Source organism: Camelus dromedarius, chromosome 7, assembly GCF_036321535.1.
Source record: "Camelus dromedarius isolate mCamDro1 chromosome 7, mCamDro1.pat, whole genome shotgun sequence".
Classification (NCBI taxonomy): Eukaryota; Metazoa; Chordata; class Mammalia; order Artiodactyla; family Camelidae; genus Camelus; species Camelus dromedarius.
Window position 1 is genome coordinate 16800242 of NC_087442.1, and position 20163 is coordinate 16820404.

A 20163-nucleotide genomic window follows, 5' to 3' on the forward strand; every position below is an offset into this window, starting at 1 on the left:
TAGAGGATTTTGATATTTAAAATATTTAGCAATGAATACAGCACTTTGTGAAGGCTCTTGTTCCCACCAGTCATCATGTACAGAGGATTCAGAGAACAGGACCATTTATCAATCCAAAGGGATGTGTTTCAATGCTTTAACCACCAGGATAGTCTTACCTGTACATATCAGCTGAATACCAGCCTCATCTATAACTGCAAACAGCAGGTGATGAAACCACAAAGATGATCAGTTTATAAACTTTCCATAATCAGAGTTAGGAATGGGTGAAATAAAGGAAATACCGCATGCTCTTTATTCCTTCATATTGCTAAAGCAGGTTGAGACATCATGTTGGTTACAAGTTAAATGGAACTCTACATTCCTTTCATAATCAGAAGAATAAAACATTTCAATCCCCTAAAGGATACACTGATGTTATAAACGGACACATTGAAATTTCAAAATCACAACTCCCATTGGCTATATCAAAAATCACTACGCACGTAGCAATGGAGAGATCTTGAGAGATTTTGCCATCTGATATTTCAGAGAAGGAAGCAGCTGGAAGAGTCATTAATAGCTGTGGGAAAAACTGAAATCACATTTATAAAAGCTAAGAATAACTTACATTTTAAAAAGATAGGCACTATTCAGAGAATCACAAAAGAAATTGATTGAGGGGTTTAAGGCATTTAGAACATTCTTTCATAGGTAGTTGGTTGAGTGAAGAACAGCCAGGATCCACGGTCAGGTAAGACAAAGGCACTGGACATGATCAGAGCAAGTTTTCCATGTTAAGATCAAATGTCAAGCACGGGTCTACTTGCGGCCCTGAGGGATTGGAGGGAGGGTGGGTTTCGTATTGGAACCTGGGCGACTGATGAGTGTGATTGTGTGTCTTCTGTGTTGGAAAGATCCTTTGTCACATGGAAATGACTGTTTATCTAGTGCTGTAAAACATTAAGAAAAAGAAAGATACAGTACATATAGTTAATCCCTTGGTACAGTAAACAAAGAAAATAAGCATAAATAAGAATAATCCTTAGAATTCATTCATAACAAACTATAAGGAATAAATGACATCCAAACAAGAAAAACAGGGGATGAGGTTCAGACTGTATCATGTGCGTAGTTGGACAAACCTCAGGTTGTGCAGACTTGCCCAGTGACTGGAAGGCTGCTACAGCCAGGAATTCCTATGCTACCCTGCTACGCTGCTTGTACCGTCTGTAACGATGCCCTGCACCATACTCCTTTTCAGTTGTACATAAGCACACTTAGCCCAGACGCATACACACATCCTGAAGTCCTTCCTAGAGAAACCTTATCTAGTGCCCTTTAAAGCTGGTGGTTCACCAAGGATGAAGATACCAAAGATGAACCATGGAGTTAGGTTCCTTCAGGGACTGTGCGAAGCAGGAAGAGTTTGAAAGACAGCGACTGAAGGTAGAAGCATGTGGCCACAGAGGAAGCTGAATTCTCAGTGGGGAGAAAGTAGTGTAGGAGGGATTGAGAGAGGGAGACAGAGGATTCTACAGGGAGTGAGAAGAATGGAGCGACCTGTAACACAAGATCAGGAAGACTCAACTCACTGGGCAAACCAAAGCAATCCAAAATGTTGAAGGCAAAATGGATCTTTTAAGGGTATCTTTAGAGCAAGAATGGTGCACTCCTTAAGAAGATGATGTTGTGTTACAGAGGACAGAAAAAGAAAAAAAAAATTCCTCCTTGTTTTCTTCTTCTTCTTTGTTTTTTTCCGCTATGGAAATATTTTAAAGCTGGAAAAGGTAACAAAAACATCTTAAGAGAATAAGGGCCCTGAAGAGGAAAGAAGACAGTAGAAGAGAGGGCCTCATACCCAGGTAAGTTACCTCCCAGGGCGCTGAAGTAACTTACAGAGGTGGCGTTAAGAGTTTCTGGTCTTTGGGAATTCATCACAATGAGGAAAGTACTAGAAGCAAATACTCTTGCCATTTAAAAAACGGAAATAAAGATCTATAAACCAATACAACTGATTTTAGACCTTAGCAAATTTGAGCTTATTAAAGAAATGGTTTGTGCATTTAGAAAATAACGTAGTGTGTGATAAGCGTTGGGCGGGATTTGCAAAGAGAAATCATTTTGAATTAATCGAATTTCCCTTTTAGTAAGGCAGGGGTCAACAAACTATGGCCCACAGGCCAAATCTGCTCTGCTGCCTGTTTTAGTAAATAAAGTTTAATGGAACCCAATCCATGCCCCTTTCTTTACGTCTTGTCTGTGGTTGCACTTGCACTGCAGTAGTTGAGCAAAAAAAGTCTATGTAGACCACAAAGCCAAAAGCATTTATTGTCTGGCCCTTTACAAAAAGCTTGTTGAGCTCTGAGTTAGAAATGCCACTGATACAATGCAAGGCACATATCACAGTTTCCTGGGAGAAGACACTAGAGACGGGAGTAGGGCTCACAAAGCAGGGAGACTGGCCCTAGAAGTCAGTCTCCACAGAGCTTCCACAGGATGCTGCTCTTGGCCAAGTCCTGGGTCCCAACGTTGACAGCAACTATGACAAGGGCATGGGTGGCATGCTTGCTGGCTTTACAGAAATCTCTAAGTAGTAAATATGGAAGAGGAATCAAGACCCAAAATGACCTAATCAACTTGGAAAACAAAATGATAAAAAGCTGAAAATAAAAGTTGCATTTATGTGGGAAAAAAATCAACTGCACGCATATTGCATGATTAAAACTTGGTTTGGCAGTTCATGTGAAAAAAGACATGAGGGTTTAACTGACCCAGAGCCAGTAGTGGGACGTGATTTCTAAGAAAATCACCACAGGAAGATGTTGGCAAGATGGCTGACCCGGAAGCTCCAGGCCCTTGTTCCCCCAGGGACACATTCAATCAACAACTAGAAACTAGCGAAAATGACGTTATAGGAGCCCCCGAAATCAGTCAATGATCTACAGAACCAAGTGAGCGCCCCAGTCAGGAAAAAGCCACACTGAAGAGGGTAGGAGAGCTCATGACTGACCTCTGCCCCACCCTCTCCCCAGTGGGTTGAGGCACAGCTTGGGGGAAGGGAGGGCTGGGTCCCAGGGTCCTCCTGTGAACCAGAGAGAGTAAGGTTCTAACCTGAGTAGGGGCAGTCTCTTTGGTCTCTGTGTCACCTAACTCAGAGCCCAGTGGGCTAAAAGTGCCACTGCTGGGGTCTTTGGCTAGAGGAAGCCACAGGAAGCTGGGGGCAGGGTTCCTGAAAACCACAAGGGGTCACAGACCCAAAAGAGCCTGGAACAAGAGAGTCCTAACTGAGGAATACAGTAGGGGCCCCAAGAAGAAGCAGGAGTAAGTCACTTAAGGAAATTAATACATTCATTTAAAAGCATTTGTGTATACTGGGGAATTGGAAAACAGCACACTCACAGGCCCAGGGAAAGGCCATGCCCAGAAAAGGACTGAAAAGCCCTTGAGCCCTCCTACTGGGCCGACCCTGGGCTCAGAGCACGTCCTGCTAATTAGGGAAGGTCTGCCCCTAAACAGAACCAGTCTAGACTTGGAGAGGCAGCTGCTTTTTCAAATGCCCAATTTTCAACAAAAGCTCACAAGGCACATAAAGAAACAGGAAAAAATGGCCCATTCAAATAAAATAAACCTCCAAAAACCTGCAGAAAACAACCACAGTCTTCTAAGGGTATAAAAATATGCAATCATAATACCTAGCAGGCATCTAGCACTTTACTTCTTACTTACACCACACCCCAGCGTGCTGGTCCTATAGTATTATATTATGTATAACATTATAATACATACATATTACAGTAATGTACAGTAATACAGGATATTGCTGTATTATTGTGGAGCAGATATTATTATCCCCAAGGCTCAGACATTAACTGATTTTCGCAACACTGTGCAGCTAGGCAACAGCAGAAATGGAACCAGAAGCCAGGTCTTCTGATTCCTAAGACAATGTTTTTTCCACATACCCTCCCCACAGGTAACAGCCCAGCTTTGGTCTGGCCAGACTATGTTGGAATGTAGCTTTCAACCCTATGCATCCCATTTAAGGAAGGATACAGGCAGAGGAGAGAAAATGAGACGGGAAAGGTCTGGGAACACTGTCCTAAGGGAAGCCAGAACCAGACATGTTTGGTCCAGAGCGCTTGTGTTCCCTCAGGCTCTGAAGTGGCAGGTCACAGCCTTTAAAGGGGTCCTAGAACACTTGCCACACCTGTGAGATGACATAATATATCCACTTTTGAGTACTTGGGATTATTTCCTGAAAATCTGGTCTTGGGACTAGTAAAAAATTAATCAACAGAAACCGCAATTAAATGGAATTGGGAGACCAGAAGGGGGCGCTCTCACGCCCTGCGACCATAGCAGAGCCCAACAGGAGGAATTAAGACTCCTCTTCTTTCCTGGCAAGGACTCAGCCAATGAAGAGCCATGGCCTCTTTGTTTACTAAAGCTTTCCCAACCCCTTTCCCTTGTATAAAAAGCTTTCTCCTCTTGCCCTGTGGAGACTTGCACGTGGCTCGCCATGGTTGCAGACCCCAAATTGCAATTCTCTGCTGATCCTGAATAAACCCATCTTTGCTGGAGAAATGTCTGACAGTCTATTTGTTTCAGGTCAACAGATTCTAATTCTTATTGTTTGTGTCCTCCCTTATGAGTAAAATCCTTGAAAAGACCCTGTCTCAGTCAGCTGTCCTGAATACAACTACCCCTGAGGAGGGAGTCCACCTTTGAAATGGTTACAAGATGCCTGTTTTAGGAACAACCTTCTGGAGGTGCATCTGCTATGTTCTCTTGTCCCTGGCAACCTAACAAGCCTATATTCTCTTTCTGGGTCCCCTGGTCACCTGAGCAAGCAGGGAATCCTCACGTCATCTTCTGGGTCAGGCAGACTCCCTGCTCCCCTCAATCTCAGGCTACAAATGGTGGCTCCTCCTAGCCTCCAGGTCCTAGCAAATCCCCCCTAATTTATTCAGTCTTCTCTCAGTTGCTAGCAGAACCGCTTGCTGGGTTACTGTTTCCCTGTCTCATTTTCACCTCTAACACTTCAGTCTCCCCACCCTGTTACATACTCAATGTCATTTATGAACATTGCCAGAGACAAAAATGCAATAGCCACTCTGTCTGTGCCTAGAGATGCGCATTCATAAGTGTGCTGGGGAGCAAAGTGCAAAAAGGAGGTGAAGCAGAGAAGCTGGGCCGGATCCTTCAAACCTAAAATGATCAGGATTCTGTGAGACCCCCAGAGCAGGAGATCAGCCAGCAATATGAAACCTTCCCTGCTTTTCTTCACCTTCCCTGAATGGAGCCCAAGTTGCTAAAATCCCCTACAGGGAGCATGTGCCCCTCGCCCCAGAAGACCCCTGCAGGGAGTGTGGTCAGGTGGGTGGAGCAGCTGCATCCACTCTTTGTAGCTAAGTAACTTTGGGCACATTCCAGACCTTTTTGAACTTTGTTTCTTATCTATTACACTAGGGGGTAAATAATCCACCCTGCCTCAAAGGAGAGATTCTGACTTAAAACACTCACTTAATTAAAAAAAAACTCAGAAAGTCAGAAAGACAGTGGGAAATATATATAATTACAATATTAATATTTATATAAAAACCATATATAAGCGACTCCTACCTTTTAGGGCCTGATCCTGAGTATCACTTGTTACTGATCTTGAGTGTGAATAAATACTGTCCTCTGGAGGCCAGAAAGGCAGATCTTTGGACCATGAACAAGGCTGAAATAGTACAGAATGTTTCATGGTACCACTGGAGTCCTTGTCACTGAAAAATGAGCAAAGAATGATATCTTTGAGATGTAAAGCCACCACTGGCCGTATGATCATAGGGTTACCTTTGTCAAGTCATCTCATTAGTTTGCAAACACATCTCCATTGAGCTAAAGTTTTCAATGATACATAGGCAACCAGACCTAGCAGTTAGCATATTAAGTACTGTACATATTAGCATAAACTTCTCGTCCACTGTGCGAAGCATCACTGAATACTCACTGAGAGCAAAGCATCGTGGTAAGTGCTGGAGTATAAAACAAGATGAGTCAGGCACAGATCCCAATTCCTAGGACTTTAGAATCAAGCACAATTTATATATGGTGGTTCCTGCTATTTCAAGGATACAGAAAATGAAAGCGTGTTAGGGGGCTTGATCTGGACCACACGCTGGGCATACCGAATGCTAGTTCTTTGTTCCCCGTCTTAGGACAAGGTTGGGATGTGACCTGGGTGTCTGAAGTCTCTGTGTCTGGGCCAGTAAGCCTCCTACCAGCAGGTTGCTCTCCTTTGGGACCAGCCTGTTTCCTGGTTTCCTCTGGGGGAGGCAGCGTCACCGTGGGGGAGCTCATTCTGCAGAGCACTGTGAATAGGTGAGCTTTGTTCATGGCAAAAACATTATTTCTTGTATTTATTCAATAGCTTTTCTCCTGTCTTTTGTGAGCTACTTATGTCTTTTCTTCATTTATCTTCTGAGAATTTTAGTGGCTTTCATATCAATTTGTGTGAATATATGTGTTTTATATATTACATATTGAATTGAATATATATTATATTGAATTATATATTACAAATTGAATATATAGTATTGAATGTTATAATATATGAATGTTATAGCATGTTCATAATACATATTATATATTCATAATTAGAAATATTTCATGTTATGAATATATAAATTATATTTATATTTAATTCATTATAGAATATATTAATGATATAGTCATAATGTATATCATATAAATGAATATAATATATATTACAAATATATATTATGAATATTATATTCAATATATTCTATATGTTGTTACACATACTGTATATCACATATATTATATATTATTAATATGTATTTTATATAGATTGCTATTTTCCTTTTTAATTTGTTTTGAACCTAGAGAAATTTAAAATGTTTATATAATTGAAATATATTCATCTTTTCTTCTGTAATTTTTCTCATCTCTTCAAAAACATTTCATTAGCACTTTAATCAGCCTACTAAACATATATAGTTAAAACTGAGTCATATTATATAGAAGGGCTGATAATAGAAAGTAACAGTCACCCCAGTTGCATTCACCCCAAAGCCAACCATTCTTAACTTTGTTTTCAGATACTCTGCCAATAATCTTTTTACTTCTAAATAATGTCACTGACTTTTATTGACTTATCAGTTCTAAACATATCTTTGATAGATACAGATTTCTGCTATGATCAGAAAGGATTTAGCTCACTTAATAACACTCCTCCCATTTTTTCTCCCCACAAACAGTTCTATCACTATTCTCACTTCCTCCATCAGTCAGATCTACGTCATCATGTACCGTATTTTAAATCCTCATTTCTTGTTCCATCAACCACAAATGATATATACTGACTTTCCACCTCCACCTCCTAACCTTTGTCATTAGAACTTTTCACTGTCAAAGTTGATTGTATTAAGTTTTGTATTCACACTTATGTCTCTTCATGATTTAGCCAAGGGTTGATTAACAATGTTGAAAATCAATACATAATTGTTTACTACAGAGCCTAGTAGTTGGCTGTGATTACGCTTTCTTCTCTGTACTTTCTATGTAATGATTCCTATCTCAGCACAGAAGTACGTTTCTAGGATCAAGCTCAACTTAAGCTCATATCTGGCAGATGAAGATGAAGCCTGTCATCTATATGAGGATATCTAAATGAGTCCATATCTACCAGGACGATGTTATGACTGTAACAGAGATGGAAAGGGTAGAAGCAAGTCTTGATGGGGTGTCCCCAGGAGGTCATGGCTCTATCACTGGAAACACAGTCCAGTTAGCTGCCTGGGCCTGTCCTTGACCCAGGATGAAATATAGTGGGTGGTCTAGGCATACTAAGGGGACACTTCCAATGTGTTTGAATGCCAAGCAGAGGCTGCAGCCCTTGGGTGGTAGTTTGAGTCTGGAATCCAGAACCAGCTCTCCTGGAAAGCTCCCATACTGCTGAGCATGGTCACTGTCCTCTGGCTGGATCTAAGCTTCCCATCAACTACAGCCAGGGCTGGATGGCACCAAAATTCCCAGGAAGAGATTGTCCAGAATGGAGTAATCTTCCTGTGCCTATGGGTTCTGCTTAGAAGTTTTGGCTACTTGTTATCAACTAGAGAAGTCTAATGGCTTTCTTGAAGGCAAGAGTCTTTTTTACTAGTCTGGGCAGAGTTCTGGAGTCTTCTTGTTGATAGACAACAGCTTTTGGAAACCCCTCATAGAATGCTAGCCCCTTTGGGTAGAACATCCATGCTCCTAGAAGATCTTGTTTCCTAATCTCTTGCTCCCACATAAGGTAAGTGAGCTTTTCCAAGAAGCACTTCCTAAAGAAGTATATACCCTGAGACCAATACTGCCAATATCTGGATTTCCCAGTCACTAACAACTCTTCCTCTACCCTTTGCAGTGGAAAGTGTCACTATTAACCAGTGCTTGGGATCTTCTCTCTAGAAGTATAACTAGACAGAGTCTTTTCCCCTGAATACAGCCTTAGACGCACTTACCTTTTATGGGCTAGATCTTTCATTCCAAACTATAGAAGCATAAAGATGTTCTTCATTTTAGTACAAAATAATAATAATAACCCATACATTTCACAGCCAGATCTCTAAAGTGATATAAATAGAGCATGTTGAAGGGAATTAGAAAGAAAATGGCATGAAAAATGTCACTGGATTGTTGATACCTATTGTATTTGTTTGCTAGGGTTGCCATAACCAAGTACTGTGGACTGAGTGGTTGAAAGTCACTGTCTCATGGTTCTGGAGTCTAAAAGCCCAAGATCAGTATGTCAGCAGGGTGGGTTCCTTCTGAGGGCTGTGAGGGAGTATCTGCTCCAGGCCTCTCCACTAGCTTTGAAGGTTTACTGGCCATCTTTGGTATTCCTCGGCTTTTGTATCACCCCAAGCTCTCCCCCTGTGTGTGCCTATTTCCAAATTTCCCTTTTTTATGTAAACACCAATTATATCTGAATAGAGGTTCACCCTTCCCCAGGACAACCTCATCTTAACTAAATTCATCTGCAATGACCGGACTCCCCAATAAGGTCACATACTGAGGTTCTGGGGTTGGGACTCCAACATATACATGTGGTGAGGGAGACACAATTCAACCCAAAACATATTCGTTTTGGTCTTATTTTCGGAAAAGAATACCTCTTCATTTAAAACACACACCAAAAAAGGGATCAGAGAGCAAGTTCTGCCTTTCAACAATTGCTTTTCCTCTGTATCATAGGAAGTAGTAAATGAAAATGCTTCAAAAGTCAGAAGTCAAGAAGTGGTGGGGTTGAAACACACATGTGTTACCACATGGGAAGTGGGCAGACCTGAGTGACAGATCTGACCCACTCTTTCCCCTGTGGGAACAGATGATATATAAACCCATCGCAGCCTATTAAGCATTTTTATTATTTTTTTTTTCTTCTCCTATGGACTGAATGTTTGTGTCTCTCCCCACCCCTGCCCAAATGTGTATGTTGAAATCCTAACCCTCAGTGTGGTAACAGAAGCGGGTGAGACCTTAGGTAGGTAATTAGGTCAGGAGGTGAAGCCCTCGTGAAAGGGATAAGTGCCCTTACAAGAAAAGGCAAGGGACAGCTTGCTTCCTCTTGCTGTTTTCCACCATGTGAGGACACAGCAAGAGGACAGCCATCCGCAAACCAGGAAGAGGAGCCTCACCAGGACCTGCCCACGCTGGCCCCGTGATCTCAGACTTCTCAGCCTCCAGACAGAACTGTGAGAAATAACTGTCTATTGGTTAAGCCACTCAGCCTACAGTAATTTGTTATAGCAACCCAAACTAAGACATCCTCTCTCCCATCATGCTACCTAACTCTACTCAAAGTTCAGAGCATCAGTAAATCCTCAGAGATCTACAGTTTCAACATTGTCACAGAAAGTTAATTAACTGACTATAATCTGGAGTCTCTAGTATCTGGTGAGGTGGACAGACTCAGGTGGACCATTTAGAAGGGCCTGTTATTTTCCATCATCAAATTTATGACAGTAAACCCGAAGTGTTACAATAAAACTCAGAAATAAAGGAAGGCATTGTTCATTTTTTAAATTGTCCTATTCATTATGACACATCACCTTCATAAAATATCCCTTTGCTGTGGCAGACTTTTAAAATAACATTTTAAAATTATATTAATACTTCAAAAATTATAAAATGCTCATTGTTGAAAATGTGGAAAAGAACAAAGAAAATTAAAATTGCCCATAATCCCATCACCAGAAGATAATAATTGATAATATTTTGGTATGTTTCTTTTTAGTGTTTTCTTTTCTATACATACACATGAATATTTTTAAACCTGCATTATGCTGGATATACATTTGCATCTGACTTATAGCACGTCATTTATATTATAAGCATTAATTTGCATTTAACTCCAACAATTTATCTAAAATTTGTTTTAACCTATAGAGTGACATGAGAAAGTTAATTGTATCTAGAGCACCAGTGTTTCCCATTTATTGAATATTTCATCAAATTCTCATGGATTTTTAATAGCTTTTTTTAAGGATATAAAAATAAAACATACATATTCCATGCAGATGACTTAGAAGTTACAGAAAAAAGATAAAGAATAAAAAAATTCTAGAGGATACCCACTGCTAATATTTTAGTGTGCTTCCTTCCAATCACATCTCTTGTCTATTACGTTGCCACGCATTCAGAGAGACCAAACCCACAGACCCCTTTTGAAGAGTTTTTTACCTGCCTCTCTGTCACTGCTCTGGACACAGATGACTGGATAAAGGGTTGGTACTTGACCTAAGGGCAACCAATCTATAGACCAGCCTGTTAACTACAAGAGCTCTCCCCAAGAGTGATACCCGTACTAGATGGTGATTGATCCAACCAGCCAGATCTTTGCTTGGGAAGTTTGGGATCAAGACCTACAGAAAGTCAGTGGTAGTGGCAGGCACAGCTGAAGCAGAAACAGAATGTAGTGGCACGCCCACAAACGCCAAGCTCTCAAATCAGTGGCGGGGGTTCTGCTGTGGTCTATACGAGGTTCTCAGCTTACACAGATTCAGGTTTTGAATCACACTTCGGCATGTTAAGTATTGGAACCAAGGAAATGGCTTTTTATAAATTGGGCATCAGCTGGGAAGCATTCTGAAATATAGCATTGTACTAATCAAAGATGTTGATTGCAAATTACAGATGCCAACTGTGTCTGGCTAATTTAAATATCCAAAAGGGAGTTACTGAAAAGCTACTGGGTAGTTTATACACTTAATAGAAAACTAGAGAACCATGTTTTAAAACTGGGCAGGAACACAGTAAGGTTGGTACATGCCAAGAACACACCCAAGTTGCGATGCAGGGAAAGACTGGTAGACATCGCTGCTTGCACTCCACAATGGATTCTTGACTCTTCTACCACTTGAATGATCTCTTAACTGCCCTGCACCATTGGTTGTGTCACTCTCTCAAGATTCAGAGAGAAGCTTCCTAGGTTCCAGTTAACCTAGGTTGGGGCCAGGTTAACCTAGAGGGCCAGGATCCACTCTGTTCAAATTCCATGGTGGGAGATGGGTCCTTGCTTCCCAGTTTTAGGACTTCTCTGAAGCTTAGGGAGGAGTGCCTTCTCTTAACTAACCAGAAGAAAATACCGATTCTATCCAACAAAACTCAACTCACCTCTTTTCAGGAGGTCCAAAGGGAGGTTTAAAATAATCTTCACAAAGCTCAAAACTTTTCTTTAGTTCTAAAGCTGCAAAATAATGTAGACTACAGATGGTGGGTGCTGGTACTAGACCCCTGAAATTAGAAATTAAAAAAAAAAATCCAAAGAATTTTATAACGGTACAAAGCAAATACATATGTAATATCTAAATACTGACTTTTACATCCCAAGTAAATGCAAGTGCCAATAAAATCTATTTGGCATAATGTAACATATGCACTTATAAACGTTCATGTCAGAGCCTGTCTTAGAGTCTGGCATTACTGCATTCTAATTTGTAGATTAAGCAAATTTGTATTTTGGGGAATATTCCTTATCCATTAAGAAATTAATAGAGGCAAATTATTTTCCTACTGATTAGTATGTATTCTATTGTAAACCCTCATCCATTTGTTACATGAAGTCCAGCAATAGATCAACTGCTATAAAAATTGAAATAGATGTTTTCCAATTTTGTTTATGTTTATGGCTTTAAAATAATACCAAAATAAAATATTTCTAAAAATTCTCATATTGTACTTTCAACCTAACTTTAGTATAAAATACCCTTTTTTCATCTATGCTTGCCTGTTTCCCCAGAGTGACTTGAGAGAATCATTAACTATTTTTAGAGAATAAATCCTACTGCTGTTCACCCTAGACTTGCTAAATAGAGGAGCTATGTGCAAAGTCGCCCGACTGCATATAAATGCATGCAAATTCAAAGTATCATTCTGCCCTAGTATGACCCATTTGGAGCACACATTTAAAATGGCTTAGTGTCTCTGTCCACAGTGTTTTAAAAGGCACGGCCACTGTGCTGGTCAGAGGTCACACAGGCTCCAGCTTTAGCTGCTCTAGGGGACACCGCCTATCTCCTGCTACCACCTTCCCGACCCCTCAGTGGAACTTTGTATATTCCACACAGCCTGTCTTTTGAATCACACTATCCAAAGATGGCTTACCAATATGGGGGAAATTAATCACACTTTTTTTGATACATGACAGACAAGACAAAGTTGAATTTTATTTATATTGGTTAAAGATTTTGAACAGATAGCTTAAAATGACAGACAATAAAGGGGAGTAAAATTGAAAAGAATTTTTAAATGGCTTTTTTATTCCATTTCCTTGAAGCACTGCATGTTAAAAAGCTCTTTAAAACACTATCATTAAGGTCTTGTCAGTGCTCTTAGTAACTTTCTGAAAACGGGGACTTGACTTTATTGCTCATATTTTCCAAAAGGTCACACAGAAAAGAGAATTCAGAACACTGAAGCCTATAACATTAATGAGAAAATAAAATGCAAACATTTCATAAACATCTTGGCTGTTCATTTTGAGTACATCTTAAAGCCTAAATGTGCCTTTTCACATGTAATAATTAATAGTACAATAATTATTACAGCCACTAATATCTAGGAAGCCTTTACTATGCATCAGGGACAAAGAGAAACATTTCACATTAAGGACTAAGAATTCATGGATTAATAAAGATACAATGGTCTCCATCCTCATGGAATTTAAAGTTTAATACGGAAAGAAGACATTAAACAAATGATCCCGCAAATCATCAATCACTATTGTTTTGAGATTCATGAGGGACAAGAACAGGCTATTGAACAGGATATAATTAACCTTCAGTCATCAAAGCCTTGGTGAAGGCCAATGCTGATATTCAAACACCACCAGAAATATCATTCTTTGCAGGCTTCAAAGACTGCAAAAAAATCATCAGTTTCTAATAACTATTAGCATATTGTGCCTTTAAAAATACATATAAATGAAAGGGAAATACAACTTCAAGAACTAGGTTTATTACTGAATCACTGGGTCCATTTTAGCACAAAGGTCCCTGTTTATGTTGATGATTTAGGATTCATTTAGTATATCTGGATACTAGAAAATCGATCTAAATATGCCCAGGTATAAATAAATGTGAGAAATCGCTACCTTTGAAATAGAAGTGTATGACAAGGTGGTGTCTTTCCCATTAGAGCCTGCCGGGCTACCTCATACTGTCTCACCACAGATTCTCTTTCCTAGGCAAGAAATAGGATCTAAAATTACATTGATGTTCAAAAATGTCAGATGATTAAAACAGCTACAGTCATTCTCTTCTTGCTACAGATTGCCAAATGTGTGGAAAGGAAAAGGGGAAAAGAAATGGGCCTAAAATAGAATCAATATTTGTTCAGTGGAAAGAAAGAACAATTTATTAATAAAATGAAAAATATTTTTATGAAGACTGCAATTTAGTATGTAAACTTCATTTGACATCTAAATAATACTATGACAAGTTTTAGTTACATTTTAAAAGTCTTTCTAATGAGATGATCTCCCAAGGAGTTTTACCAGATCTCAGCACATATATAGTAACTAACTGGTTGGCTATATCCAACCATGTTAGGTATGATCCTGAAACAGGACAGATTGGGAGGTCTTTCTTGGGTATTTCACCAACATCCCATCACCATCACTAAATACTTGGTAAGTATTTGATGATGTAGATACAAAGATATTAAAAAAAAAAAAGTCTCTGCATCCAAAGGGTTTATAACCTGGTGCCAAAAGACATCTAAAAAGACGGGGAGGAAAGACAGGCTGTATTATACATACACATGCTGTTGAGAAACTCTAGGTCAAGTTTTTGAAACTGTTCATCAGACAAATGACCTGAGGGCTGACAAGGGGACTCACTGAACACAGCCTCTCAGGTGGATACGTGATTGCCAAGATCACTTTATGGTTCCCCTGACCATTAGCTCTGCAGTTCGGTGTAAGCATAATGAGAAGGAAGTATCTGCTGGTGGGAGGGAGGGGATTTATAATGGTACAAGAAAGGAATAACCAAACTCTACTTAAATTTCATCATTTAAAAACTATGTTTAAATAACTCCATAAATACATCTAAATTGTTTCATGTTACCATAAAATGACTATACATCAGCCAAATCTGCTGTCTTACTCTCATGTTGATTTGTTATTGTTTTTCCTCATTACTTTATACTAGTATATACATTTTCTATCATGATTTTACTATATACCATCCTTATTTTTTTCCTATCTTGATCCTTGATTTAAATTATATTGTGACTGGGAAGATGACAGGGGTAGTGGAAGCACAGTTTTTGGGCTTTCCAGAATTTCCACATAAAAATAGATATAGCAACTAAATTGCAAAATAGAAACATATGAAAGCATTTACAAGAAAGCCAGGTAAGCCAGGTGACAAGCTCTCCTCAACCCCCCCAACACAGGTGATAACAGCCACAATACCTGCATGGATCAGTGTCCACGTAAGAGGAAGCCGAAGGAAGCAACAGGGCGACTCAAAGACCTGAGAACAGGAGAAGCTCAAAATAGCTCAGAAGTAGTCACTGGAAAGCAAAGCAGGACAATCCGGGAACCACAGCTGAAACCTAGGAGGGGCTGTTCCCATTCTCATAGTGGCTAAGAACAAGGGGTCCATGGTAAGTTCTGAAGGAGCTGAATCAACAATGAATTCTTGAAACTAATCCACTACAGGGCTCCCTTCTAAGAGAAGGTTCTACATTAAAAAAAAAAAAAAAAAAAAAAGGAAGTAAGGACTAAAAATTCCTGGGGGTAAGGCAACAGAACCAGGACATCTCAGGAAGGAAACTGCCATGCATTTAACACTATTTGAAAAACCATCTTCCTTCTAAAAGTTTGAGAAAACAAACTTCACATAAAAATGAGAAATTTTCTAGTCAAATCCCATACAAAGTTATTATAAGAAGTAAGAGGAAAAGGGGTAGAATAATACTTCTATACACAATGAAAGGAAAACAGATAAAATCCATAACCTACTATTTCAAAATAAACTAAAAGACACTAAGAAAATGACACAAAACATTAAGGAATAAATTACAATTTTACAAACTCACAAAAGAGGTGACAGAACTCAGGAAAGAATTAAAATTTAAGAAAAAACTCACTCAGGAAGTGAAAACTAAAACAGAAGGAATACAAGAGTGAATATACACAACAAATAATAATAAGAGAAATAGAAAATATATAAATGAAAAAATGTAACTCAAAAAGAAGTCAAGAAAGAGGTAAAATGATTTAAGAGGTGACAAACATTTAAGATAGACAAAGAAGATCCAACATATCAACATTAAGAGCTCTTGATAAAGTAAACCAAAACAAATAGACAGGATAGGTGATAAAAACTACAATTCAAGTGTAAAGTATAACAGACTGTTACCAACAGGCAAGAATGCAGGAAATATTTTCCGCATAGCGCTTTCTGTATCTAGCAGAGAGTAAGCTTAGGCAATAAAACAACTAGACAGATACTGACCTAAGGTCTAATGATGAGTATTACGTATGAACATATTTGAAAACTAAGACAAAATGAGAGTTAAAAGGGAGAGAGTATATGACAATAAGCTCTGATAACACAGCTATAATATAATCATTAATAATGGGAGAAAACATTTGCAAAAAACTTTTTAATAAACTATTTTCAGTTTTTACAATAGGTGCTGGTAGTATTTAGTATTGTTATTCTGAGAATCTTCTGTGTGTAATGTGGATAAAAAAATGAGAAATACAGTGAGAAACTGGGATGCTATCATCTCCCATGTCTTTGAGAAGCGGGATTTTCAGTGTGGAAGAAAATATGTAACAGAGGAAAAAGTAAAGTAAAAATCCTGAAGTCTTGAATCTGAATTGGAAATATTAACTTGAATTCATGAAATATTTTCTCTAGCCACAGAAAAGGCCTAGAAGCAATGGCCAGTCCAATAGCAATAAGCATTTCTAGCAACCATGTTGTATTCTTGTACTACCATCTCCCATTTAAAGAAACCAAGACTTCTAGGGGAAAAGACTGATTACAGGACTAGGATAGGTAATGAAAAAACAGCATAGAATACATTGTTATATCAACTAGCAAGATGGCTATCAAAGATTACATGGGTCACGTTAAAAGGACACAAGAGCCAACTTCTATATTGCTTTATAATTTTCAAAAGTTTCACACACCTGACTTCACATAATCCCAAAATAACTTTTTTCCCCTATGCTTCCCCCTACCCTGCTTGGCTCTCCCAACTGGTAACCACTAGTTTGTTCTCTATATCTGTGAGTCCGCTTCCTTTTTGATTTATTCACTAGTCTCTTGTGTTTGTTAGGTTCCACATACAAGTGATATCATACAGTTTTTGTCTTTCTCTGTCTGACTTATTTTACTTAGCAAAATGCTCTCCAAGTCAATGCATGTTGTTGTAAATGGCATTATTTCATTCTTTTTTATGGCTGATTTTTTAGTCATTCATTATATATATAAACCACATCTTTATCCATTCATCTGTTGATGGACATTTAGGTTGCTTCCATATCTTGGCAAATGTAAATAATCCTGTTATAAACATTGGGGTGCATGTACCCTTTTGAATTAGTGCTTTTATTTTTCTCAGATATATACCCAGGAGTGGAATTGCTAGGTCATATGGTAGTTCTATTTTTATAAGCATCCCTTTATAGTATTATTCTAGGTAATAAATGTGGTACTGTACACCATGCCCTGAAAAACACAGAGTAGAAGAAAGCACTTGTCCTTTGGAGTCAACATAGACACTTCTAAGCTGTGTAACTTTAGACAAGCTCGCTGAGCTGACCTGCCTCACAGTGTTGAAAGGAAACTGTGCTTAGTAGATGTAGGGCTCAGTATTTTGTTAACACAAGTCCAGTTTCTCACCAGACTTCATTTCTTTGGGTACTTTATAGGATTTACAGGATTGTACTGGCCTTCTCTGCCACATGCATCCATTTGTTAAATTGGCTTTGAATGAATTGGTCATTCAGCAATTTTTTTTTTTCCTGGAGAATTGACTTTTAGTAACTTGGACTGCCTCAGGAGTAAGGGTCTCCCCTAAGGAGGTCAGAGAGAAAAGACTGATTCCAGGTCTAGGACAGGTAATGAACAAAAGAACACAGAATACATTGTTATACCAACCAGCAAGATGGCTATCAAAGACTACTTGGGTCATGCTAAAAGCCCGTGTAGCCTTCCTCCAGGCTGGACAAACAGATACAACTGAAGTTCTGAAAATCAAGCTTCCCCTAGAAGGCAAAAACCTAGTCACAGCAATTCCAGAGCGAAAAATCTTCACTAAGCCATCATAACCTTCGTGTGTGTTTTCCAGGGAGCCAATCATGCGAAATGGGGTTGCCTCCGGCAAGGGAAATGGAAGGAAGCACAGTGATATCTGACAAGTAAAACATGCGGAATTACATTTTTGTAATCACTGGTATGTGTGAGGGTTGTACAAATAAAAACCTATCACTAGATAGTGTTTATTATATACTTTTTGCAGCAGTAAGAAAAGAGCAGTGCATTTTTTAAAACTCAAACCTAAAAAAGAAAATTGTCAGTGTTTAAGAAGTAAGGGTGATTAAAATTATATTTATAGTTCTCCAAGAATCTTTTAGATATGTTCAAATTAATGTGCTTTGGGAGTCATTTGGAAAAGAATACCATTTAGGCTATAAAGAGAGAAAAAGATAAAGCAACAAAGGATTATATAAACAAGGGATGAGGAAATGAAGAAACTGACTATTTTAATTCATATTAAATCATGGTTATATTCATAGAAAGCCTTTTGTATTGATAAACTATTGGAGAAACAAGCAAGAAAAGCAATGTTAGCAGATACTATACAGACTTGAAGAGCAAAGACTACCATTCTTGGATATCTCTTCCAAACAAAGACAAATCAGTAGGGCCCTAGAGCAAATCCCCAGAGACCTTAGAGATGAGGGAAAAAACCAGCTGCCAGTAATACTGAGGATCTCCATCTCCATTAGCCCATTTCCTACCCAAAGAAAGAAGGCAGTAGTAGAAGGGCTAGAGATACACTGACTTCACCCTACCGAGGAGACGAGAGCAGAGGGTTCCATAGACTATACGTTCCATAAGGGCAGGGGCCAGGCCCACCTTGTTCAGTCTAGAACAGGGTCTGGTCAGAAAATACTTGGTCTACACTGAAAAGTAAATCCAGATCCTATATACATGGTAGGAATTCAGCAAATTTAGGACGGGTAGACAGATGAATGAGTGAGAAGAAGGGAAGGGGAAGGAGAAGGAGATGGGAAGGGAAGGGAAGGGAAGGGAAGGGAAGGGAAGGGAAGGGAAGGAAGGGAGCCTTTTGCACATGGGGTTGGAGAGGGTGTCTGAGAGCAAAGACCCTTCCTAGGCTTGCTAAACTAACGAAGCCGTAGTGAACTCATCCTCCAATGAACTGCCACACAGACCATGGGCACTACTCCTTCCACACATGGCTGCACTTCCCTTAACTCATTATTTTACTTTTCTCAGATTTGCACCCATGAGACAGGAAGCTAAGTCTTGGCTGTTAAATTTCCCACCCTGATCTGGTCTATCACCGTGATCTGAATTTCTCACTATTTTCAGATTCTTCAGATTGATCATCTAGTTGGACTTTTGTCTGGTTTTGGTTTCAGCATCACCTTATAGAGTTCCCTTGATCTTTCAAGCTCTAGGAAATCCTGCCCAATCCTGGAGTTGCTAAGTAACTCACTGAGGCTTGTCCAGCTGATGACACTCATTCCACTACACCAAATACCCTGCTAAATTCCACAATTGCCAGCATCCCCCAAGTCCCTTAGGACCCTTTTCAACAATTACCATCTTCTTCCCCCTCCAGAGATAAGTACCCCACTGATTTTTATGGCAACCACTTTTTCTTTATACTTTTATTATCTTAACTTGCATCCCTAAACATTATGGCTTAGTGTTGCCTGGTTTTTAATTGTATTTTACGAGTATCATATAGCCTGTATTCTTTTGAGTCACAAATTCTTTGGTTCAACAGTATGTTTGAGAGATATATCCATGTGGTGAAATTTGTTCACTTTTTATCACTGTATATATTTTATTATAGGAATATTCAAAATCGTGCTTGGCCCATCCACTGCTGATGGGCATTTGAGTTTCCAGTTTTGGAAACTATGCACAGTGCTTACTATAAGCACTCTTGTACATACCTGTTGGTGTGCATGGCTACCCATTTTTGGTGGGTTTATACCCAGGATTACCACTGCTGAGTCATGGAATGCATGTGTCTGCTCAACTTCAGCAGATAATGTTCAACTATTATCTACAGTGTACACACTGAACCTCCCACCAATTGCCTTATAAGAATTTCCATTGCTCCACATCTTGAGAGTCAGGTCACGACTTTAACAGTTCTAGTTTATCCATGATGGTATCTCACTGTGGTTATAATTTGCATTTTTCCTGAATACGAGGTTGAATGTCTCTTCGCATGATTATTGGTCATCTAGACATTATCTTTTGGGATTTTTCTATGGATTACCTATTTTTTCCTTAAAAATTTATAGGGGTTCTTTATATATTCTGGACACAGTACTTTGTCAGTTATACTTAATGCAAATATCTTCTCCCTCTGTGTGGTTTTTTTCTCTTTAATGCTGCT

The 20163-nt window shown here is 39.1% G+C and overlaps 1 protein-coding gene across 1 annotated transcript in view; it reads right to left on the bottom strand.

Moving 5' to 3' along the window:
• Positions 1 to 272: 272 nt before the first annotated feature.
• LRGUK (leucine rich repeats and guanylate kinase domain containing) overlaps positions 273 to 20163 on the bottom strand; it is a 101144-nt gene continuing 81253 nt past the window's right edge. Inside the window, exons 17-20 of the mRNA XM_010975678.3 lie at positions 13628 to 13716; positions 11650 to 11769; positions 5605 to 5753; positions 273 to 932 (exon numbers count right to left, since the gene is read on the bottom strand). Coding sequence (XP_010973980.2) covers positions 802 to 932; positions 5605 to 5753; positions 11650 to 11769; positions 13628 to 13716 — 489 coding nt within the window. The 3' untranslated portion in view covers positions 273 to 801. The remainder of the gene's footprint in view (positions 933 to 5604; positions 5754 to 11649; positions 11770 to 13627; positions 13717 to 20163) is intronic.